This window comes from Corvus hawaiiensis, chromosome 4 (genome assembly GCF_020740725.1).
Source record: "Corvus hawaiiensis isolate bCorHaw1 chromosome 4, bCorHaw1.pri.cur, whole genome shotgun sequence".
In the NCBI taxonomy this organism is placed as follows: domain Eukaryota; kingdom Metazoa; phylum Chordata; class Aves; order Passeriformes; family Corvidae; genus Corvus; species Corvus hawaiiensis.
In genome coordinates, this window is record NC_063216.1 from 20,811,785 (window position 1) to 20,830,842 (window position 19,058).

General features: G+C 39.5%; 1 protein-coding gene across 9 annotated transcripts in view; it reads left to right on the top strand.

The window, feature by feature from the left end:
* The window catches only part of DGKI (diacylglycerol kinase iota), a 214,091-nt gene that overhangs the window by 99,120 nt on the left and 95,913 nt on the right, over positions 1-19,058 (top strand). For 5 of the 9 annotated variants that reach the window (XM_048300151.1, XM_048300143.1, XM_048300145.1 and 2 more), the window contains exons 7-16: positions 2,143-2,214; positions 2,558-2,674; positions 8,146-8,241; positions 8,543-8,617; positions 9,819-9,914; positions 11,712-11,794; positions 13,142-13,202; positions 16,271-16,384; positions 16,910-17,047; positions 18,208-18,286. In XM_048300151.1, the coding sequence (XP_048156108.1) occupies positions 2,143-2,214; positions 2,558-2,674; positions 8,146-8,241; positions 8,543-8,617; positions 9,819-9,914; positions 11,712-11,794; positions 13,142-13,202; positions 16,271-16,384; positions 16,910-17,047; positions 18,208-18,286 (931 nt within the window). The remainder of the gene's footprint in view (positions 1-2,142; positions 2,215-2,557; positions 2,675-8,145; positions 8,242-8,542; positions 8,618-9,818; positions 9,915-11,711; positions 11,795-13,141; positions 13,203-16,270; positions 16,385-16,909; positions 17,048-18,207; positions 18,287-19,058) is intronic. The other 4 variants (XM_048300146.1, XM_048300149.1, XM_048300144.1 and 1 more) reach the window with 3 other exon arrangements.

Here is a 19,058-nt window from a genome sequence, read left to right on the forward strand (position 1 = left end):
TCTTACCCAAAACTTCCTTAGGAAGAATTAGCTCACATTTGTAAAGCAATTTGAGGAAGGAAAGTGATGGTTTATTGCTACTTATCATTAATATGTTTTTATTGCTGTATCATTTTCTCTAATGACTCCCTAAAAGCTAAATGCCTTACTAAATAAATGAAAAACGGTCCATCCAGAACCAGACAAGCTGCTCAGTCCATATGTTTAAAATGCACAGCGGATGGGCTGTGGAATTAATATACTGAATTTAGTTTTAATTAGTGGAGATTTTGGGAGAGAAGAGTTTTCCCCCTGGCTGTTACAAAGCAGAAAAAAACAAAACACTTCGTGCCCATGAGGGACTGAAATAGTTCTTTTTATTTTAATGCACTTTGGAACAAGGAGAAGTGAGATTTGTGAGAAACATTTCGAAGCACTAGAGTAAGTAAATGAGAAATAGTGTTTTGTCCAGTGTCAGACCTCTGTTCCACCACTTGTATCACAGTTACTGTCACTCTGGTTTTATGTCCACACTGAATGGCAGACAAGACGTGCCCAGCCAGAAGTATCTGGCCAGCTTGTCTTTGTTAAGCCACTTCACTACATTCCATTGCTAAGCCTGAATTTGCCAAATCACCACCATTATGAAGAATCTACTCTTTGAATTTCTCTGAATGTAAACCATGAGGCATTAGGGGAAGGACTGAAACAAAACCCCAAAAATCTAGCCAGAGGTGACACAAGCCTTTTCAGGAGCTGGTCTTGGCAGTGAGGTCTGTGTGGCAAATTGGTTTGAGTGCATGCTGGGGACACCTGTAAAAGAATCTGCAAGGTGGTCAGGCAGGTAGAGACTCCTCCCCTTCTGAGTATCAATAGGGTTGTCCTCAGCTGCCCTGTATAGAGAGATTGTAACTCAATCTCTCACCTAACAAGACCAGGGCATCTCTGCATGTTTTTTATGGTTGTTTATTTAATTCTTCTTCTTGGTATGCCTGACCTTGTCATTTCACTGAGCACTAATAGGCTCATTTTTCCTGCAGGATAAGAAGGACTTTAATAACAGAAGCAGTGAGGCAGTGTCCTGTTAGATGTTACTAAATCAGTTTGTAACGTTTTTGCACTGGGTCTTGGGCATTGCCCACCGTGTGGGAGATTCAGGTGTTACCCAGCTTGTTGAAAAGAAAACTGGCTAGCAAATTCATCACTTGGTAGAGAGATCAAATTAGAAAATTCTGGGTGGTGATGGGCTACTTGCAGAGGTAGAGAGGCTTGGTGGAAGCCCATGAATAAAGGATCCAGCCAACTGCAAATCTGAAATCTAAGTAGTGAAGGTGATCATGACAAACTCCTCAATGAAATTCTGCACTTTCCATCTCTCCAGCCATCAACCCAAATACTTTTCTCTGACTGAAATAAGCTTTAACTCAACTCAAAATTACAGACTGTATCTTATTGTTGCCTGTGTTAGATGCAGAAGGTTATATATGATCCAATTGTCTTTTCCAGCCTTAGAATTTACAGCAAAGTCATATTGCATTCTATAGAAAGAAGCTCCTCTCTAGGAGAATAAAATCTCATTTTCTGGTTGAGGTGGGCTTTTTTATCTTTAAAAATGTAAAGAAATTTTTTTTGTGTGTGATCTGAATCAGACCATATTGTTTTTTTGGGAACTTACTGGAAAGATTTTAATCAGAGTCAGTTCAATAAAACTATAAACGTAATTACTTAATTTCCCTTTTAGAACATTCCCAGAGAGACATTGTAGTTAATTTTGTTCTGTAGTAAAAAAAAAAAAAAGGAAAATTCAAATTTTTATAGTTAGAGTAAACAAGGATGCAATGACAGAACACTTTGTTCAACAGAAAATCTGAAACTTTCAGGTCTGTAGAAATCCATTAAAAATTAAAATAGACATTCCATCTCTATTTCTTTCTTTGTTATTAACTACAAAAAAAATTAAGGAAAAGCATAAAGTTTTGCAGAAACCCTTTTAAAAGGATTGTGTGAATATACCCCAGTGGCAGAATCTTCTCTGTTACCTCCTGTAATTGTTTTATCCCCCAAAAGTCTGCTTCCCTAGCACAGTCACCTGGCTAGAGCTAGAGGTATATATTTTCTTATAGTCAAGAAGAATTAAATCCTTTTTCCCCCTGGTTATTCTAGGGCTTCCAGCAGAAATTCTCCTTCCATAGTAAAGAGATTGTGGCCATCAGTTGTTCCTGGTGCAAGCTGGCGGTAAGTGGATAATTCTTCAGGAGACTGTGATCTGGGTTTAACTGGGAGTGGCTATGGGGTTTTTTTTGGTTTGTTGGTTTGGTGCTTTTGTTTGGCTTGGTTTGTCTGTGTTTGTGTCTTCTTTTTATTTTATTTATTTTTTTTTTTTTTGGTAAGAAGGCATGGCTTAGCAAGATAATCTTTAGTTATATGTTCCTAAATCTCCATGGTTTGAAGGACTTGAAGATGGTGGAGTTGGGAATATTGCTCCAGTTTTTGTACCATCACCTTCTTCTTCTTCTCCAGGCTTCCCCTTTGTCTTTCTTGCCCTCCTTCTTGACTCTACTCTTTCCTTCTCTTCCAGTTCCATAACAAAGTCACATGTTTCATGCTACATCACATTGAGGAGCCATGTTCCCTGGGGGCTCATGCTGCTGTCATTGTGCCTCCCACCTGGATCATTAAGGTGAAGAAACCTCAGGTAACTGCATGCTGATGTCTGTTTCTGAAGCTGTCTGGCTGTGCAGGGCCTGTCTGGCTGTGCAGGGCCAGCCTGGCTTCTCTGCTTGGTCCTCCTTCACGAAGGCATGCTTGTTCAACCTTGTCTCTATCCCTGAAACCCAGCATACATCCATGGTGGTTATGAACCTGTATCCTCCTGCCCCTCCATCAAGTCCTTCAGTAAATTTCCCTGTTTGGGATGATTAGCAACAAACATGACTTGTTCTGAGCTAATTCAGCTCAGAGTTGTTCCTGTAACTGTGAGTTCAGCAAGCATACTGCAAGAAATCCCGTGTGGTAGGCAGTCAAGCATGTTTCATTAAATAGAGCTGAGCAAATACAGGGAAAAACTTCACAAACATTCACTTGAACTGCAGTAAGAATTGGCTGTGTCTGGACTGGCATCCCTCTGAATCTGCCTTTAATGGACCTGTAAAGAATCAGGTCTTACTTACCACCAGTGCTTGCGCAGTCAGCAGTAAGCCCACATGCTCCTTTAGTTGCATGTAACAGGCATTGGACTTCAAAGCTTTTGTGATGGATGTGGTAGGTCTTGGAGAGGGTAATTCACTGGTGAACACAACAGGGAGAAAAGATATCCAAAAGAGAGCTGGCCAAAAATTAAAAGTGGGTTCACATCATGCAATCTTTGAAAGTCTGTTTTCACTCCAAGTTGAGCTGAAAGAAACAAACACTGAACATATCAGGGAGTCGGAAATGGTGGCTAAATTTTTATTTCAGAATAATATTCTTTATTTCAGCCCATCCTTGGGAAGTGACCTGGGCTTTTTGACTCTGCCTCCTGGCTGTCAAGAAGAAACTAAGAAGTTCAGGCTGTAGCCAAGGCACTAAGGCAAAACTAGTCCATGAAACAAGAAAAAGGCCTGAAGCCTAAATTGTGACACTGTCTTTAGTTCCAGTTTAGGGATATGGCCAGCAGATTTGGGCATGAGTAGGATTTCTAGCAAGCTGGTTATTAAAGACAAGAAGCAGAGGAAAGAGGAGATATATGTATAGAGTAACCAAAAAGTCAACCAAAGAGGCCTCTATTTTTCCTTTAGGCCAAGAGAGAGCATAGCAAGACTCCTAACCACCTCCGCTCTGAGAAAAAAGGGGTTTTTGCCATTTGTAGATTTCCCCCACACTCTTCTTTCTCTGTTTTAGTCAGTCTCCTCCAGAGAAATACTTTTTTTCCTTTTGTTGAGGATTGTTCGAGGCCTTGGCAGGGACTTAATATCCTTGGCTAATTTTCGGCAACTGTCTGGTATTTGACAGATGTATGCATGTTTGACCTATTAAAAGAAGCTTTTATTCAATCCTTTTGATTTTTATTTTATTTAATTTTTAGTAAAAAAGAAGAGAAAAAACCAAAACCAAACCAACAAACCCTGATGTGTAATTTTCTTTTGATTTGGCTTTTGCCTAAACCAGGCTACCTTCCTTATAACATTTGTAGAGAATTTGCTTTCTTGTCCATTTTTTTTTTTAATAACTTCAGAATAAAAAATAAATCTAATCTAGGTAATTATAATTTATAGAAAAAAAAATTTTTAAATAAAGGCTTAAAATATTAAACTAAAAGAAAGTATGTTAGCTTTGTGTGCCTGAATCATGAGCACAGAGAAAGTACTTCATTATTAACTTGCCATCACATATCTAGTCCTTGAAATTCCTGGTCCGTAGCATGGAAAACCTTATCTTGAGTAGCTGAAGCATTAAATAGCTCAAAATTATGACAATGGGTGCATTTCCATGAAGCTTCTTAATAGCACCCATTGGAGTTATGAGAAATGCATCTTTATTACTTTAGAAAATAGTGATGCATCTTTTGGATGTGTTTTCAGATTTTTGGCAGAAGTCTTGTTTTCTTATTTATTGTTTTCTTAGGAAATATTTTTCCTCTCCTGCTGTTTCTGGCCAGCTCTACTTCTACATATTATGACCCTCTTCACCCTATAGAAATATTTGATAAACACTATGAAATATTTAATTCATTCGATCCAGAGAGTACAAACACAATATTTAGAAATTTTTGTAATTTCACATTAAAAAAATGAATGTGTAATCAGCAATCTGTTTTTCACATATTCCACAGTCAGAATAAATTTGGCTAGAAGCTTTTTGGGTTTAAAATATTTCCTCAGCTCTAATTACCTACTTACACTGGTCACAGACAACTCCTGAACTGAATTCCCTGCTCATATAAAATTGATTTTAGTGGTGCCTGCATCCTGTTTGTTTGTGGTTTCCTTTAAGTAAATAAGATGGCTTTTTGTAGCAAACCCTTACCCTGTTTTATAATCTTTATTTTTTGATTGCCACAAAAATAGTTTTCCATGCTTATTTTGTACAACGTGGGTCACCACCTTTCAAATATTAGGCTTGCACAAAGACCACACTCTGTGTCTTGTTACCAACAATGTTGTGCTAGTGAAGCATCGTGTTGTAATTGGTTAAGAACAAATTTATGCTGACAACCTATGTTCTAAATGGGGAGCTTTTGCTTCTTGTAAGAAACTGATTGCAAGATGAAGAATATTCAGAATGGTTCAAGCAGCTTTGGAATAGGTGGTAGCCCCCTGTGTAATGACCCACTTACATGAATGGAAAACTCCCAATACCTCTGCCATGTTATCTGTAATGTGAGCCCCTTCTGTAACTTTCTGCAGATTTTCTGTATTGTTAGCAGTGCTTTGATACCAGCTCTGTTTCCCTGGGGTTCAGTACAGTTCCATCTCCTAGTTTGTGAAGCAGGTCACCCCTGTTGACTGGTGGTATTTTGTTATAGGGGAGGTTTGGTAGCCAAAGTGGTGTTAGCTCTGGCAGTGGACTTGCTATGTGCTTGTGTTGTGGGAGAAAAGTAGATGATAAGGAGGATCTGACTGATGGATTTACTGATTCTGTCTTCTGTTTGGGAAGACAAAGGCAGTAACTGTAAAATTCCAAGGTTTTTCTGTTCAAGGTGAGTAAACTTGGTGTTTTCTTCACCTCCTTTGAGAACTGTGAGCTAGTTCTAGTGAATACTTGTATTTTTGGGTTTATTTCTTTATTTCCTCAATTGCTGAGTGCAGTTGGCTTGTCTGGTAGTGGTTTGTGAACAACCAGGAGATAGTCAAGATTGACCTTCCCAGATGCTGTTCACTGTTTAAGTAATTTGAAAATCAGTGTGCTAAAAGCCTTTGGAAACCGAGGCTGAAATATTGTTAAGGAAAAGGTTGAAAGGTTGCATTGGATTTGTCTGAGGTAGCCCATGGCCTTTGCACCATCCAACACCATTCAAGAAGGACTCCAGTTCTTCTGTTCATCTACCTAAGCTTGCTGAGGGTTACACTGACCATTCAATAACATGAAACATCTCTTTTTGAAGATGGACAAACTGACATCCACAAAGGAGAGGTTTCCTCTCTAGAGGCAAGTTAGGATTTACTTATGGTGCCCATTTAAAGGTATGCTTTGCTATCAGGTACCTTGCTGAATAACATTATATGTTTACAAAACGCTCATTACCTTGTTCTGTGAACAAGGTATTACTTATCCATTTCTTCACTTCAGTGTGCAAAGACTGCTGATACTCTTTGGCTGTTACTCTTCTGCATGTTTGCAAAAAACCCTGCGTATGTTTAAGCAGCTTTTTTGCTGTTCATCTGCTATGGACATGTGGTTGCAATTACTGTAGCAAAGCTTTCGGTTCTGTTAACACTATAGATGTAGGCAGGTTTAAAATTTTTTTAAAAAAGAGGTCGAATAACATTGTTTAGTGCCTTTTTGAGTATGGAAATGAAAGTGGTTATAATCATGGATGGACTCTTAGACTTAACCCTTTCCTTTAATACAGCTGTATGCCTTTTTCCACCCCACTGTTAGGTACATTATAGTGGGATTTAATGGCAACTACATTTAAACATTCTTCAAATTATTCTTTTATAATTAGCAGGGTTTTACTGAACTATCTTTACGCTTGGTATGCGTGTGAGTGTCCAGCAGACTGCTGACAAGACTGTGGATAGATTAGATCTCCTCTCTCTGTCCTGTGCTTTGCTCCAATCCAGGGAGAATCCTTCATCAGAGAATGCCTGAGGAACTAGGCTAAGGCTCCCATGGGAGACAGCTTTGAATGCGATGCCCCCCTAACTTTCTATTGACAACAAAACTTTTGCCTACAGTCAATGTGACTGCTGAGGTAGGGCAATGCAAGACCATGCAGATAGGATTGCTGATGCATTTGTGTAGCCAGTGCAGTCTTTATGGTTTACCATGCTTTCAGGATCACTGTTTATCAGAGTAGGGAAGAGTACGAGCACTTCTTTATGTGGTTTCTCAAAATATGTTCTAAAAGGACAAATTCCTGTAATTGCTCTGCAGAGCTGTCTTGTCTTCAGTATTTTCAGTAAACAATATGGCATGATTATTTCCTTCTCCAGGAATGCTGAGAGCTTGGGACCTTGTGCTCTACAGCAGGCTTCTCTTGGTCCAAGTGATAAAGGATAATACCTTCAGGTATTTCAGTTAGATAGCTGTTAGTTTTTCTTCTCAGGAATGTGGAGGCATTGTCCTGTGTATCTGGTGTATCATAATCAAGTCTTTATATTTTGAAAGTGGTTGATGTGTATTAAACAAAACCTAGTAGCTATTTCTGTTGATGTTGGATAACAAGCAGGATTAAGAATAGACATTGGTTTTAAAGATTTGATGATCTCTGCTTGTTGACTTTCATTAGTGGTACGCTTCTAATCAAGGTCAGGGCAGAAATGAACTTTCAGATTAGCTGAGTGAATCTTGGTTTCCATCTTATAGCTAGGAAAAAAAAAATCAATGAACTTTCTTTCCTCATGCTACTTTATTTCCTGGTGGTAGTTAGACTAGAAGTTGAAATACTGCAAAAATATTTGGAGTATTTCCCATAAGACAAAATTTCAGTTGTGGAAATGATTAGGGTTTCCTGCAGGTATAACTTCAATTGCTGAATTAAAATAAATAACAAAGTATAACAAAATTCTCCTTTTTGGACTGTTCTTATCCCACCAGAACACCGTTTTGCTCAGTGTCACTGAGCAGACTGTCGCCTGCCTGGAGAAAAGCCTTGACATAAGTTCTATTTTTATAGGTTCTGCAAAAATACAAGTAGTTCTACTTTTTTTTCTATGTAGTTAAGTGATATTGTTATTAAAAACACAACAAACGATCACCCCAGAAACACCTTCTTTACTTAAATCCTTAAAAATTAACAATTCAGTTTGTTCCTTAGCAGATGATTACACAAGTTTCTTGATAGGCCTGAACTGACTCTACAGTGCCAGCATCATATGCCATGGTGGCCTACGTTATGTTGAGTCATAATGGTTGCCAGAGCTAAAACTTGTTGTTTTCTTTCCTTAAAAAAAAAAAAAAAGCAAACAAAAAAACATGAAAAATATCTTATTTATCATGTTTTTTTATTACATCTTTATGCAGGTGGTCTCCATACCAGGAGACGAGCCTGATTGGGCAGGAGACTGGAGCCCCGAAGGGGAAACGGGCGTCTCCTACCCCTATTGGGAGGGTTGGCAGGTACAACATGTGGTGTTATGTGAGTCTATGGGAGCATCTGATCTTTTTTCCCCCCTCACAGCGTGGGAAAGTTTCCAGTTCCAAAGCACCAGTCTGGTCTCCGTGTGTGGCTTTCTCCATAAACGGTGGTGTGGAAGTGTAAAGCATGCAGCGCATGTAATTTAAATCTCGAGCATGTGCCAGATACTCTTATCATTCTCCAAGTGGACATGCATGGAAGAGCTTCGTAAAGAGGCTCTGTCTGGGCCTGTCTTCTAAATTTTGTTTTGCTTTTCATGTATTCTTTTTTCTTTTGATGTAGAACTCCTTAAAGACTTCAACACGGCGAAAGAAGAGAACGTCCTTTAAAAGAAAAGCCAGCAAAAGAGGAAATGAAGTGGGTATTCAAGTGCTTTGGAAATCATGCTCCTTTTGTTTAAATGTCTAAACACAGACTTAAAAGTTTTTAGGCTTTTTTTTTTCTTCTTTTTTTTCGCGGAAGTGTTTAATATATTTTTCCCCTGGAAAATTCCATGCTACTGAATGTGTTCTTAGAAGAGATAAAACTTGTATGAGAAGTTTTATTTTCTGAGTTGATATTTTTCAAGAAACAACATACCAGACTCCAGAAGGACCATCACCTAATGAAAGAGTGTTCCCTTGGGATGTAAGAGACTCACCTCACACCCTTTTTTTCCACTAAGCAGAACAGGGGTGTGAAACTGAGGTTGTGAAATCTATGGTGAGTGCACTGATGCAAGGCTGTGGTCTGGTTTGAGGATATCTTCTTCAGGAGATCTCATATTAAAATTTGGCCACAGAGAGAGAAAACAGATTGTTGATCTATTGGTTTGATTTACCACGTGTCTTATAGAAGACTGTGCTTCCAGATCTTTCCTAGTGGATTAGTTATATAGACAAACAGCCTCATGGGAGAGGTGGAGGGAGACTCACCCTCGCATAGCCAGGGCTTTCTGGTTCAAATCCTTTCTTGTATGGTGGGAGAACTGCAGACCAGAAACTGGAATCTGTGTCTGTAAGAGCCCAGGACAGTGCCCTCTTACTGGGCTCTCAGGTGTCCTGCAAGGGTAGGGAGTAGGGAGGTAAATAGTTTTCTCAGTGATATCTCATGTTGGATCTGTGGCATTTGTTCAAAGGTGGGAACGCAGCAAGGCCAAGAATTTGAGAGCAGATTATCTGCAAATAAGTGCTTATGCAACTTGGCTGTTGGAATTAATGGAATAAGTAGTTCATCTCATTCTATTTTCCTTTGGAAAAACTGTTTGTGTTAGAAATAACATTGTATCTGACACATAATTACGGTTGTGTGAATAATTGCAGGAAATAGGGTCAGAAATAATCTTGAAAGAATTTTGAAATAGTTGTGTGCTACTCTGAAATGATACTTTCCCCCTCTTATTTTTTTCTGTTGTCTCAGCTGGATAAATTATTCTCAGCTGAGCACCACATTGACATGGCTGTACTGTTTCCAGTACCTGAAGTAGTTTTGTCAGAGCTAGGTTGGGTCTTCTGTGTGTGCTATGCCAAGGAAACATACATTTCTTGTGCTAAAGCTGTTTCTTGCTTCTGTTTCTCAGGATAACAAAGGCCGGCCTTTTGTGATAAAGCCTATCTCCTCTCCACTCATGAAGCCACTGCTGGTTTTTGTCAATCCAAAAAGTGGAGGGAATCAGGTAAGAGTATCAGTTGGGTCTGAATCACAAAGCTTAACAGCAAGGTTTCTGCAAATGAGACTAGTTCTTGGCCAGTCAGATAGGAAGGACTCTATGCCTGAACTGCAGCCCTCAGAAGGGGTCCTTGCTGTGGAATGGCCTTTCTGCTCCAGTGGAGTTGGATGACTGGAATGGGTACTTGAGTATTTGAGTGGTTGTACTCCTCCCTTCCGATTCTTGAGAGGAGTCTAATGTGATAGTTTGGAGGTTTTCAGAAGATTTCATCTTTCCACAGAAAATCTAGGTTTCCAGTGAAGTTTTAGGCTTACCTTTATCCAAAAAGTGGTTTCCTAGCTTTGCTAGGAAAGGCTGTTGAAATTACTGAATGTGAAATGACATAATTCCTATGGCATCTAAAAAAATCATTAGTGGTCTTCTACTGCACCATAGAGACCAAGTTTCAGTGATTAAAATGCATCAGACTTCTTCCTTAGGATTCTTGGAATTAATACTTACCCAAATGAATATTTTCCAGGTTCTGCCACTTTTTGAATATCAAAGAATCTGAGGGCCTTTTAATAGAAAAGATTGATGTAAGATACAACAGAGTCCTATAGAGCATGGAGAGTAGCATAGGCACTGCTCATTTTCTCCTCTGTTAGAATTAGGAAGGATATCAAATGAAACTGTTTAGACTGATTCCAAACAAAGGAAAAAGCTGGTCCTCCTCACAGTCTGTAGTTCAGCTGACAAACTCCTTGCACTAGGATGTTGTGGATGCTAAACATTTAGACAGGCTGAAGGAGATACTTGGAAGTGAAAACCCTGAAGATTACTGAAGTCCAGTACCTCCCTCTGGTTCAAGAGTTCTATGAACTGCACACAGCTGAGACTGGAAGAATACTTATGGCAAACATCACACTTATTTTCTCTCTTCTTATACCTTTTCCTAGGTACTATGACTGCTATTCTTGGTTCTTCACTTCAGGGAAGGTGTCAGGCAGAAGAGCCGTCCCTCAGAAGGGAGAGCTATGGAAAATATGATGTGTACCCTCAGGCCATGTCTGAAAGGCATTCTTGAATTAGAGTACAAGCTCACCCCATAGAGTTCTTAGCTCTCTGCTGCTAGTAGGAGATCCTGCCACTTTGTGTCTGGGCAGAACACGAAGGAAGGAAATTGAGTGGAAATATGAACCCCAGAGACTGAGAAAACAGAAATTATACCTTTAGGTGATGGGCTGGCCACACTGCACTGAGCGATGGGGGCAGCTGTACCCCACAAAGTCCTTAACTCCTGCTGCTTTAGATGGTAGAGGTTACAATTATGAATGATCATTGTGGTGATGGTGGAGGCCTGAGCACTGTCATTGCTTGGATATTGGGCAGGACACTGTTCAGCATGATGAAGACTGGCTACAATCTTGTTCAACTTCTTGCTGTCATGGATGGCTGAGGGTGAGGTGGGATAACAGAGGTTTCTTCTTGTTGCAGGTGGTGAGAGGCAGGAGAACAGGTTGCTGTGGGAGATGAACCTTTGGTCTGACCCCAAATGCCTGTTCTTATGAACCATTAGTGATCTGTGTTGTTGAAATTAGTCTATATGCCTGCATGTGCACCTTGTCCAATTTGGTGGGTTGCTATTCTACAGAGCAGTCATTTGCTATGCCACTTTCTAGTTTGTCTTCTTGTTTTGTGGTTGCTTTATAAAGCACAGAAAAAAAGAAAAGCAGTTCAAATGTAGTGAATAATGCACACTTATTTGCAGTAATCATTAAACTACTCATAATTTCCCTTCCTTTGATTTTTCTTTCTTGCCAGGGCACTAAGGTTCTCCAAATGTTTATGTGGTATTTGAATCCACGCCAGGTCTTTGATCTCTCTCAGGAAGGGCCAAGAGATGCGTAAGTACTGGAGCCTTCATCACTGAGCACCCTATTTCTTGTCTGGTCAGGAAAGCAGGAAAAGATCTGCCTTGGCTAGATTAGTGACCGTGTGAGGCTTACATATCCAGGTTTTGGTAGCATGGGAAGGGCTGCTATGGTGGCTTTTGTGACAAGAGATCAGGAGCTGCCCCTGTGTCCAGACAGAGTCAGGTCCAGATGGCTCCAAGGCTTGCTGCAGATCCCAGTGCCTGACCATTCCCTAATGAATGAGCATTCCAGTGGGGTGAGGCTGCCTCCAGACTGCCACACATGGTAGCACTGTATGATTGTCCCTGCTTGCTGAGTAACTAACTCAGCTTATCCGGACAACAGTTGAAGTGTAAGCCTCTTCCAAGGGAGAGAGGACTCTTTTAAAGGGCTGATTCTTGCTGCCAAGGGTTAAGAAACCATCCTTCTGTGGTATTGGACATGGGGATACTGGCCTTATTTAACCATCTGTTCAGAACTACTTTCACAATTCGTAACTATGTTTTGTATGTTTTTGTAAATATTGTTTCTATAAATATTTTACAGTAATAATGTAAAATCAAATATTTGCCTGTAGAAGAACAGTCCAAGTGTTTCCTATTCAAGGAACCCAGCCTTTTTATTTTCCTGCAGAAACACCTGCAATGCTGTTCTCTCATGATGTTTGGAAGCTTTAAGTTAGACATACATTTTTCAGAGCTGTATAATGGGGCAAAGGAGGGTTAGGTCCTCTGGTTACTTGGCTCTCTAGATGTGAATGTGTCCCCCTCTTCATTAGAAAATATTTCATTTTGCCTTTTTGAAGGATACAACTGAAGGAGCAGGACTTCAAAGGGTACTTTTTCTGGTCTCTCCTGTTGGTATTTAGATCACATATCCAGAGAAAGAACTCTATTACATATTCTTGCCTTCTGTGGTGTTAAAATACAGTCACTAGTTGAAGAAGCTGTCACATTATACAAGACTGAGGAATGGTAGCTCAACAAGTCATGATGAAGAACACTAAATATTGTTTTAAAACCTCAATATTTAAATTTGTTTGCTTTAGGGTAAGAGAAAAATGAAAGATTTTGACCTCTATAGAAGGAATGTGAAAATCTGGGAAGATGCTAAACTGATCAAACACTTGTCAGGAGGTGCTGTCTAAGATGGAGGAAGGCCCCATTTCACATCCTAGTGATTTTGCATTTCCACCTCCACTCAAATTCTTAGTAATGAATATTTGAAAGTGCAGTAAGTGGTGGGTTACACTGTCACTCAGCAAAATGCATAAAAAGTATCTGCATTACTGTTCTTACCTTTTTTCTCTCTCTTTTTCCCTTTTCCCTCCCTGAGCAGGCTGGAGCTGTACAGAAAAGTGCCAAACCTGAGGATCCTGGCATGTGGTGGGGATGGGACGGTAGGTGGCAGGGACCTGGCAGTCCCATGGTCTTGGATCAATGATTAAACTCCTCACAGTGGCAGGTTTCCCACCTCACACTGCCTGCTGAGGCATAGAGAGATAGCATACCTTACACTTGTGAAATCTAATACTTGTTTTTCAATTTTCTCTGTGGCCTGGCCTGTGTAGCTATGGGGCCAGATTCTCATGTCCAGAGCCATCTTTCCTTTATGCATAAAGATTTTATACAGCTTAAAAAAGATAAAGACTAACTTTTCTGGTCTCCTCTCAACATTTACATTAGATCTAGAAGGATCTAGAAGGTTAAGTTAGTGTCTGGGAGCCATTAAATCTTAATTTCTTCTCCTTCCTGCTAGATTCTGGTAGATCCAGGTTCAGTATTTTTCTTTACAACAGAATTTCTGTGTTCTTAGATAAGTGACTGGAGTCAGATCTTTAAAGGATTTGAGCACCTTCATTTGGAGAAAAACTCTGCAGCTCAGGGTCTGAAGGTCATGAGTGGTAATGGAGTTATTATAACTGCATTCTGTTTCCAGTACTTAAAAATATTTTAAATCTCAGTCTGTGCCACTGAGTGCTAAATACTGTTGAAAAACTGACCTTAATCTCTAGGGGGCTCAGTTCCCCAACATGTGTTTGATGGCAATTTTAGCAATAAGTATGGTAAGGAAAATGCATTACTACTTGCAAGATGAAGTGATTGGACAGAACAGATCTATGTAGATGTTTAGGACACGGAGAGGTGGTTGGTTTACTTTGTAGAGAGCTGAATCCCCTCTCTTAATTCATCTCGGCTTGAATTTCTGGGGGAATTTTTTCAGCTTCTGTGTATTCTTTTAAAACCCCAGTGGCAGGGTTATTAATATCAATGCTTCCCCTGCAAGAGTGAAGAAAAAAATCGGTGATAAGACTGCTGTCTTTCTGGTACATGGGAAAGTAAGACATAATGGTTACTGCATGATGAACTTTCCTTAAGAAACATGCAAGGCATTGCTTTAGCAGGAGACACAAGCTGAGAAAAAGTGTTTTGATCTGTTTTCTTTCCCATCTGAGGAAGCCAGTGTTTTCATAGGGGGGAAAAATTAATCATGAAGACATTAAAAGAGAAAAGAATGCAGCTACATTGAGTCAGACCATCCTATTTCACTTTGCTGAAATTTGCAAGCGAGAGGTGGCAGCACCTTCTCATTAGTATGAGCAGCACTCCACTATTACATTTGCTGCTGCTCACTTTGAAGCAAATTAATATCTAGTTATTTCTAAAGCTATTACATCTAGAAATGAAAAATATGGCTCAAGTGGACTTAATGAATATGCAATGAGACCAGATGTTACCTCACATTACTGAGGTGAATCAGAACTTATTGTAACTTTTCCATTGTCACTGCTTGCTGTTCCTTCCCGGGGCAGAAGTGGAAAGCTTTGCTTTCAAAGCAGTCAGGAGCTTTCTGTTTACAGGGAAATGATAGTCTGAATCATCCTGGATTGTGCAACAAATGTACAAGGTTTAGAAGTGACCTCAAGTTAAATAGCAGCGTTGTGCTTACAAATTAGTAATTTGACGTTTCTGTTCAGCTGTTAAAAGCATCTACAAAAGTGGTGGATGTTGTAATGTTACCTGTAGCAGGGGGAGGCTGAAGCACAATGTGTGGATTAAGTCAGTGGCAATGACAACGGACTCTTTAAGAAGTCCTGGCCCTACGGATGTTATCTTGACTTTTTATTCTGTCTCCTGTTATCAGTGCAGAAGTATAGATATTTTGAAAGAGAGAGGATTGCTTACCTCTGAAAATCCCTTTAAAAGACCTCAGTATTTTTGGAGACACCCAAGGTCATGAGAGCTGTAAGTAGTTGAGATGGCTGTTGTCAGACAATGAAATCAAACAGGGGATCACATCCCAGATGAATGCTTTAATAATTGGACAATTGGTTATGATAAATAGCTGTCTGATAAATGTCATTTGTGCAAAATTAAATTTATTTTCTAAGAGACTTGGAGAAAGAAATACCCTAGAATACTAAATAGCATGGTGGTTTCTGTATTTATCAGGCCACCCCCTCTGCAGTCCTTCAAACTGCAGCTATTTTTCCCCATGCCCATGTTATGCTGGGTGCCTTTTGTGAAGCTCCAGTGTTATCTTGGTTTGGGTTGAGAATCTATTTGAAACCACAGTAACATTGGTTGGGGGAAGAAAAATTCAGTCCAGCTGTAGTCAGGATTTTGATTTTCTGTCCTCTTTAAAAGCTCACATTTCCAGTAGAAACTGAATCTTTGAAAACTGGCAACAGGAAAAAAAAATCTGTTAATTTTTTATTAATTCTTTATCTAAAAATGCAGCACAGGTTCTTCACAATCTTTTTTTTAAAGAGAGAAGTAGTTTAAGAAAGAGTCCTTTGTTTTTGTAGCAGGAATTTCAGTCACCAAAATTTGATAACATCTTTAGCAACAATTCTTGCTCCCCTTTGAAAATTTCTATTTAATGAGAACAAAATAACTTACAGTAATTTGTTCCTTCTGGCTAGGTTTCTATCTGAAAGTTTTATGTAGTCCAGAAGAAAGGAGAAACAGTTCTCTGGAATAACTAATAGCTTAGGATACAAAAGAGACAGTTTCATTGTTCCAATCCAAAACCTTCAACCCTGAGCCTTAGTCTGTCTTTTAGTCTAGTTTTTTATTATTTTATTAGATATGTATGTGTGTGTGTGTATCTATATATTGTATATATACAGATATAATGTCTTGTACTGAGTGAAATAATTCAGCACTAAGGTCTGTTCTCTGGGAAAAAGAGACTTGTGAGCAAGTTCATGCTTGGCAGGACAAGTTCTGAGACACCATGCTGTTTTAATATGTCTCTCATTTTCTTTCATAACTGTTGTCAAAAGTTTAGTTCTTTTTACATAATGATAATTAAAAAAATTATCTTGAATTGTCCATATTATTCTTCATTCATTTTAAAATTTATTTTACTTGATCTTCTCTGTGAAAGAGAATATGATATTATCAAAATATGTCTTTGTCCTTTTAATATTCCTGACAGTTCTCTTAATTTTCCTTTTTATAGGTGGGCTGGATCCTATCCATCCTCGATGAGCTGCAACTCAGCCCCCCACCTCCTGTGGCTGTCCTTCCTCTTGGCACTGGGAATGACCTTGCTCGCACCCTCAACTGGGGTGGGGTAAGGACTGGCTGGGGCACCCTTACGTGGGGGTTCTCAACTTGCTGCTCAGATTTAGTTGCGTGGGGTGGAACTTCTTTTTTGGCTAAAATAGTAGGCAGGGCTGTGTCCAAGGTCTGCTTCACTCTGGCAGGATGGTTTGCTTCAATTTGCAGTCTGGGATTTTGAATTACTAATGATGTTGTTGCAATAAAAGTGTACATAGATGTACCTGGTATTTCAGGCCAAGTAACAAGAACAGTAATCAGGCTTCTAATTTCAACAAAGTTTAAACTTTCTCTTTGTTTATCCTTTACTACAGCACTGAAGTTATTCCAGGAAAAGCAAATATACCTCGAATTCCTCTCCCTATGGCCTTACTTTGCCTGCCCTAGATTTGTGCACCCAAATAGTAGCTTGTTAAAATGCACGATCAAAAATTTATCGAGGGTCTTAGGTGTGTGTGAAAGGAGGGAAATCTGTCAGGTGAGTAACTCAATTTGTTGTCACCATCTGTGGCTGATACTCTGGTCACTCTGCTGTCAGGGTTACACAGATGAGCCGGTGTCGAAGATCCTGTGCCATGTAGAAGATGGGACCATTGTCCAGCTGGACCGCTGGAATCTTCAGGTGGAGCGCAACCCTGATTTGCCCCAGGATGAGCTGGAGGATGGGGCACGTAAGGTTAGAGGCTGCTTTTTCCCATGGAAAATATAGAATGCTTATGAACATCTTTGGGTTACATTTTAAGGAGCATGGGTTGGGAGTTCTGCAACTTTTTAATTTTCTGTTTGCATCTCTGCCTGTGACTCTTTTCATGTGTCAGTGGTTCCAGAGTTGTGTGAAATGCATTTATTTGTTGTTTGAAACTCCCTGGCATTGAACATTTATGTCAAGGATTAAATCCTGGATAAAAATCCCTAGCGCTTCATCAGAAAGGTCATTGTTGTTTTTCTCTAGTTGCAGGAGTAGTAATCCTGTGATTACCATCCATTCCCCAATTAGACAAAACTAAAAACAGGATGTAAAATTTTATTCCTTAGGATTTTGCTAATGGATACCAGATGTTTCCTACTTTACAGTAAGGTGTAGTGTATTTTTGTGTTTAACTTCTTTATGTGTGGGTCTCCACATAATCTCCACTAGTGTATCTTGGTAGTTGAAGAATGGGAAAATTTTAGTGAGGAAATCACATAGTAATTTATCATTTGGACTGGTGGTGTTGAAAATACTACAAAAATAAAACCCCCTCCCGATTCTGTGAACCATTTTCCTCTTCTCAGGGATAATTTCCAGCTTATCTATTGGATGCTACAGTTGCCTCTCTACAGCCCTGTTGGGTGTGTGTAACAATGAAAAGGCCAGATGTGTGCTTGCCTGCCTCATGCATCCTCAATAGGATTAGAGCTTCTTCTCTGGGACTTGGATTGCTCCTGGTTATATATGAAGTGAGAAGAACACAGCTGGAGTTTCGTTTGCCATGCTGAGCTTGAAGAGCTAGCAAAACCTTTGAAAACCTTTGTGTTGGTGATATCTTAAGTGGTGCAGCCTTATGGGAAATTTAAATGACAACATAAGGAGCCCTTTGATGTGTTAACAAAGATACATATATGATCATAAAGCACTGTAGGTCTCTTTGTGTTCTTTGGGCTCCTGTATCTGATCATTTTCCACAAGCCATTACTAACCTTCAGAGCAACCTTCTGCTTACATTTCTCTGATATTTTCCACTTTGTTCTTAGTAGGTTCTCATGATGAGCCAAGTTTTAATGCTTAAACCCTGGTGTGTTGAGAAGTGTTCCATTCATGTTGTTTTTATGTCTCTTTTTATTATCTAATTACAGCTTCCCCTCAATGTCTTCAATAATTACTTCAGTCTTGGGTTTGATGCACATGTTACGCTGGAGTTCCATGAATCCAGAGGTAATAGGAACTTTTTATTTCCTTAGCCCTGTGGGTGGGCAGTTATTTTATTAATTAGAAATAGAGTTGGATTTAACATACTGTTCTTATAATTCAGAAGTAAAGCTGGAACATAAAACCTTAAGATACATACAAGAAGAAAAAGTGATTGTATCATGAGTTTCCAATTGATTCATGATTAAAAATGAAAAAAGTACAAGGAAGATTGTAATTTACTGGAGGAAAAGGGCTAAAAGGGAAGATTTCCAAAGTTTTAGATCTTGTAAAGGAGATGATATATAAGTCAGGTGCGAGTGTGGAAGTGGAGGGAAGAGAAGAGCCACAAGACTGGAAATAGCAGGAATACGATTGTGTTCTCAGACTAGACAGCTGTTACCTATGGATCAGTATAGCATAACATCCCTGGACTTGGTACAGACCCAGAGTGTCTCTATACAAGTAAAAGGGTTTAATGTCTGCAGAAGTGTCAGGAATTTGAGCAGTTGTAGCACCTTGTCTGTCCCCTTGCCAGTGGCAGTTATGCCACCCTGTACATATTGACACGTGGCTTAAGCACTGATATGAATGGCTTTAGGCAGTGCTTGTAGAAACAAACCCTGTTCAGGTGTCTGCCTTCAGCTTTTGGTCATTCCAGCTTCATATGCAGGTATTTTTTCTGAAACACAGCCTTCCTTATATTCACTGCCATGCTATCAGAGTGTCATTTCAAGATGAAAAGATAGCACACTAACGACAGGCTAAATAAGAGCAGGATACATGATGGAATGAGCTA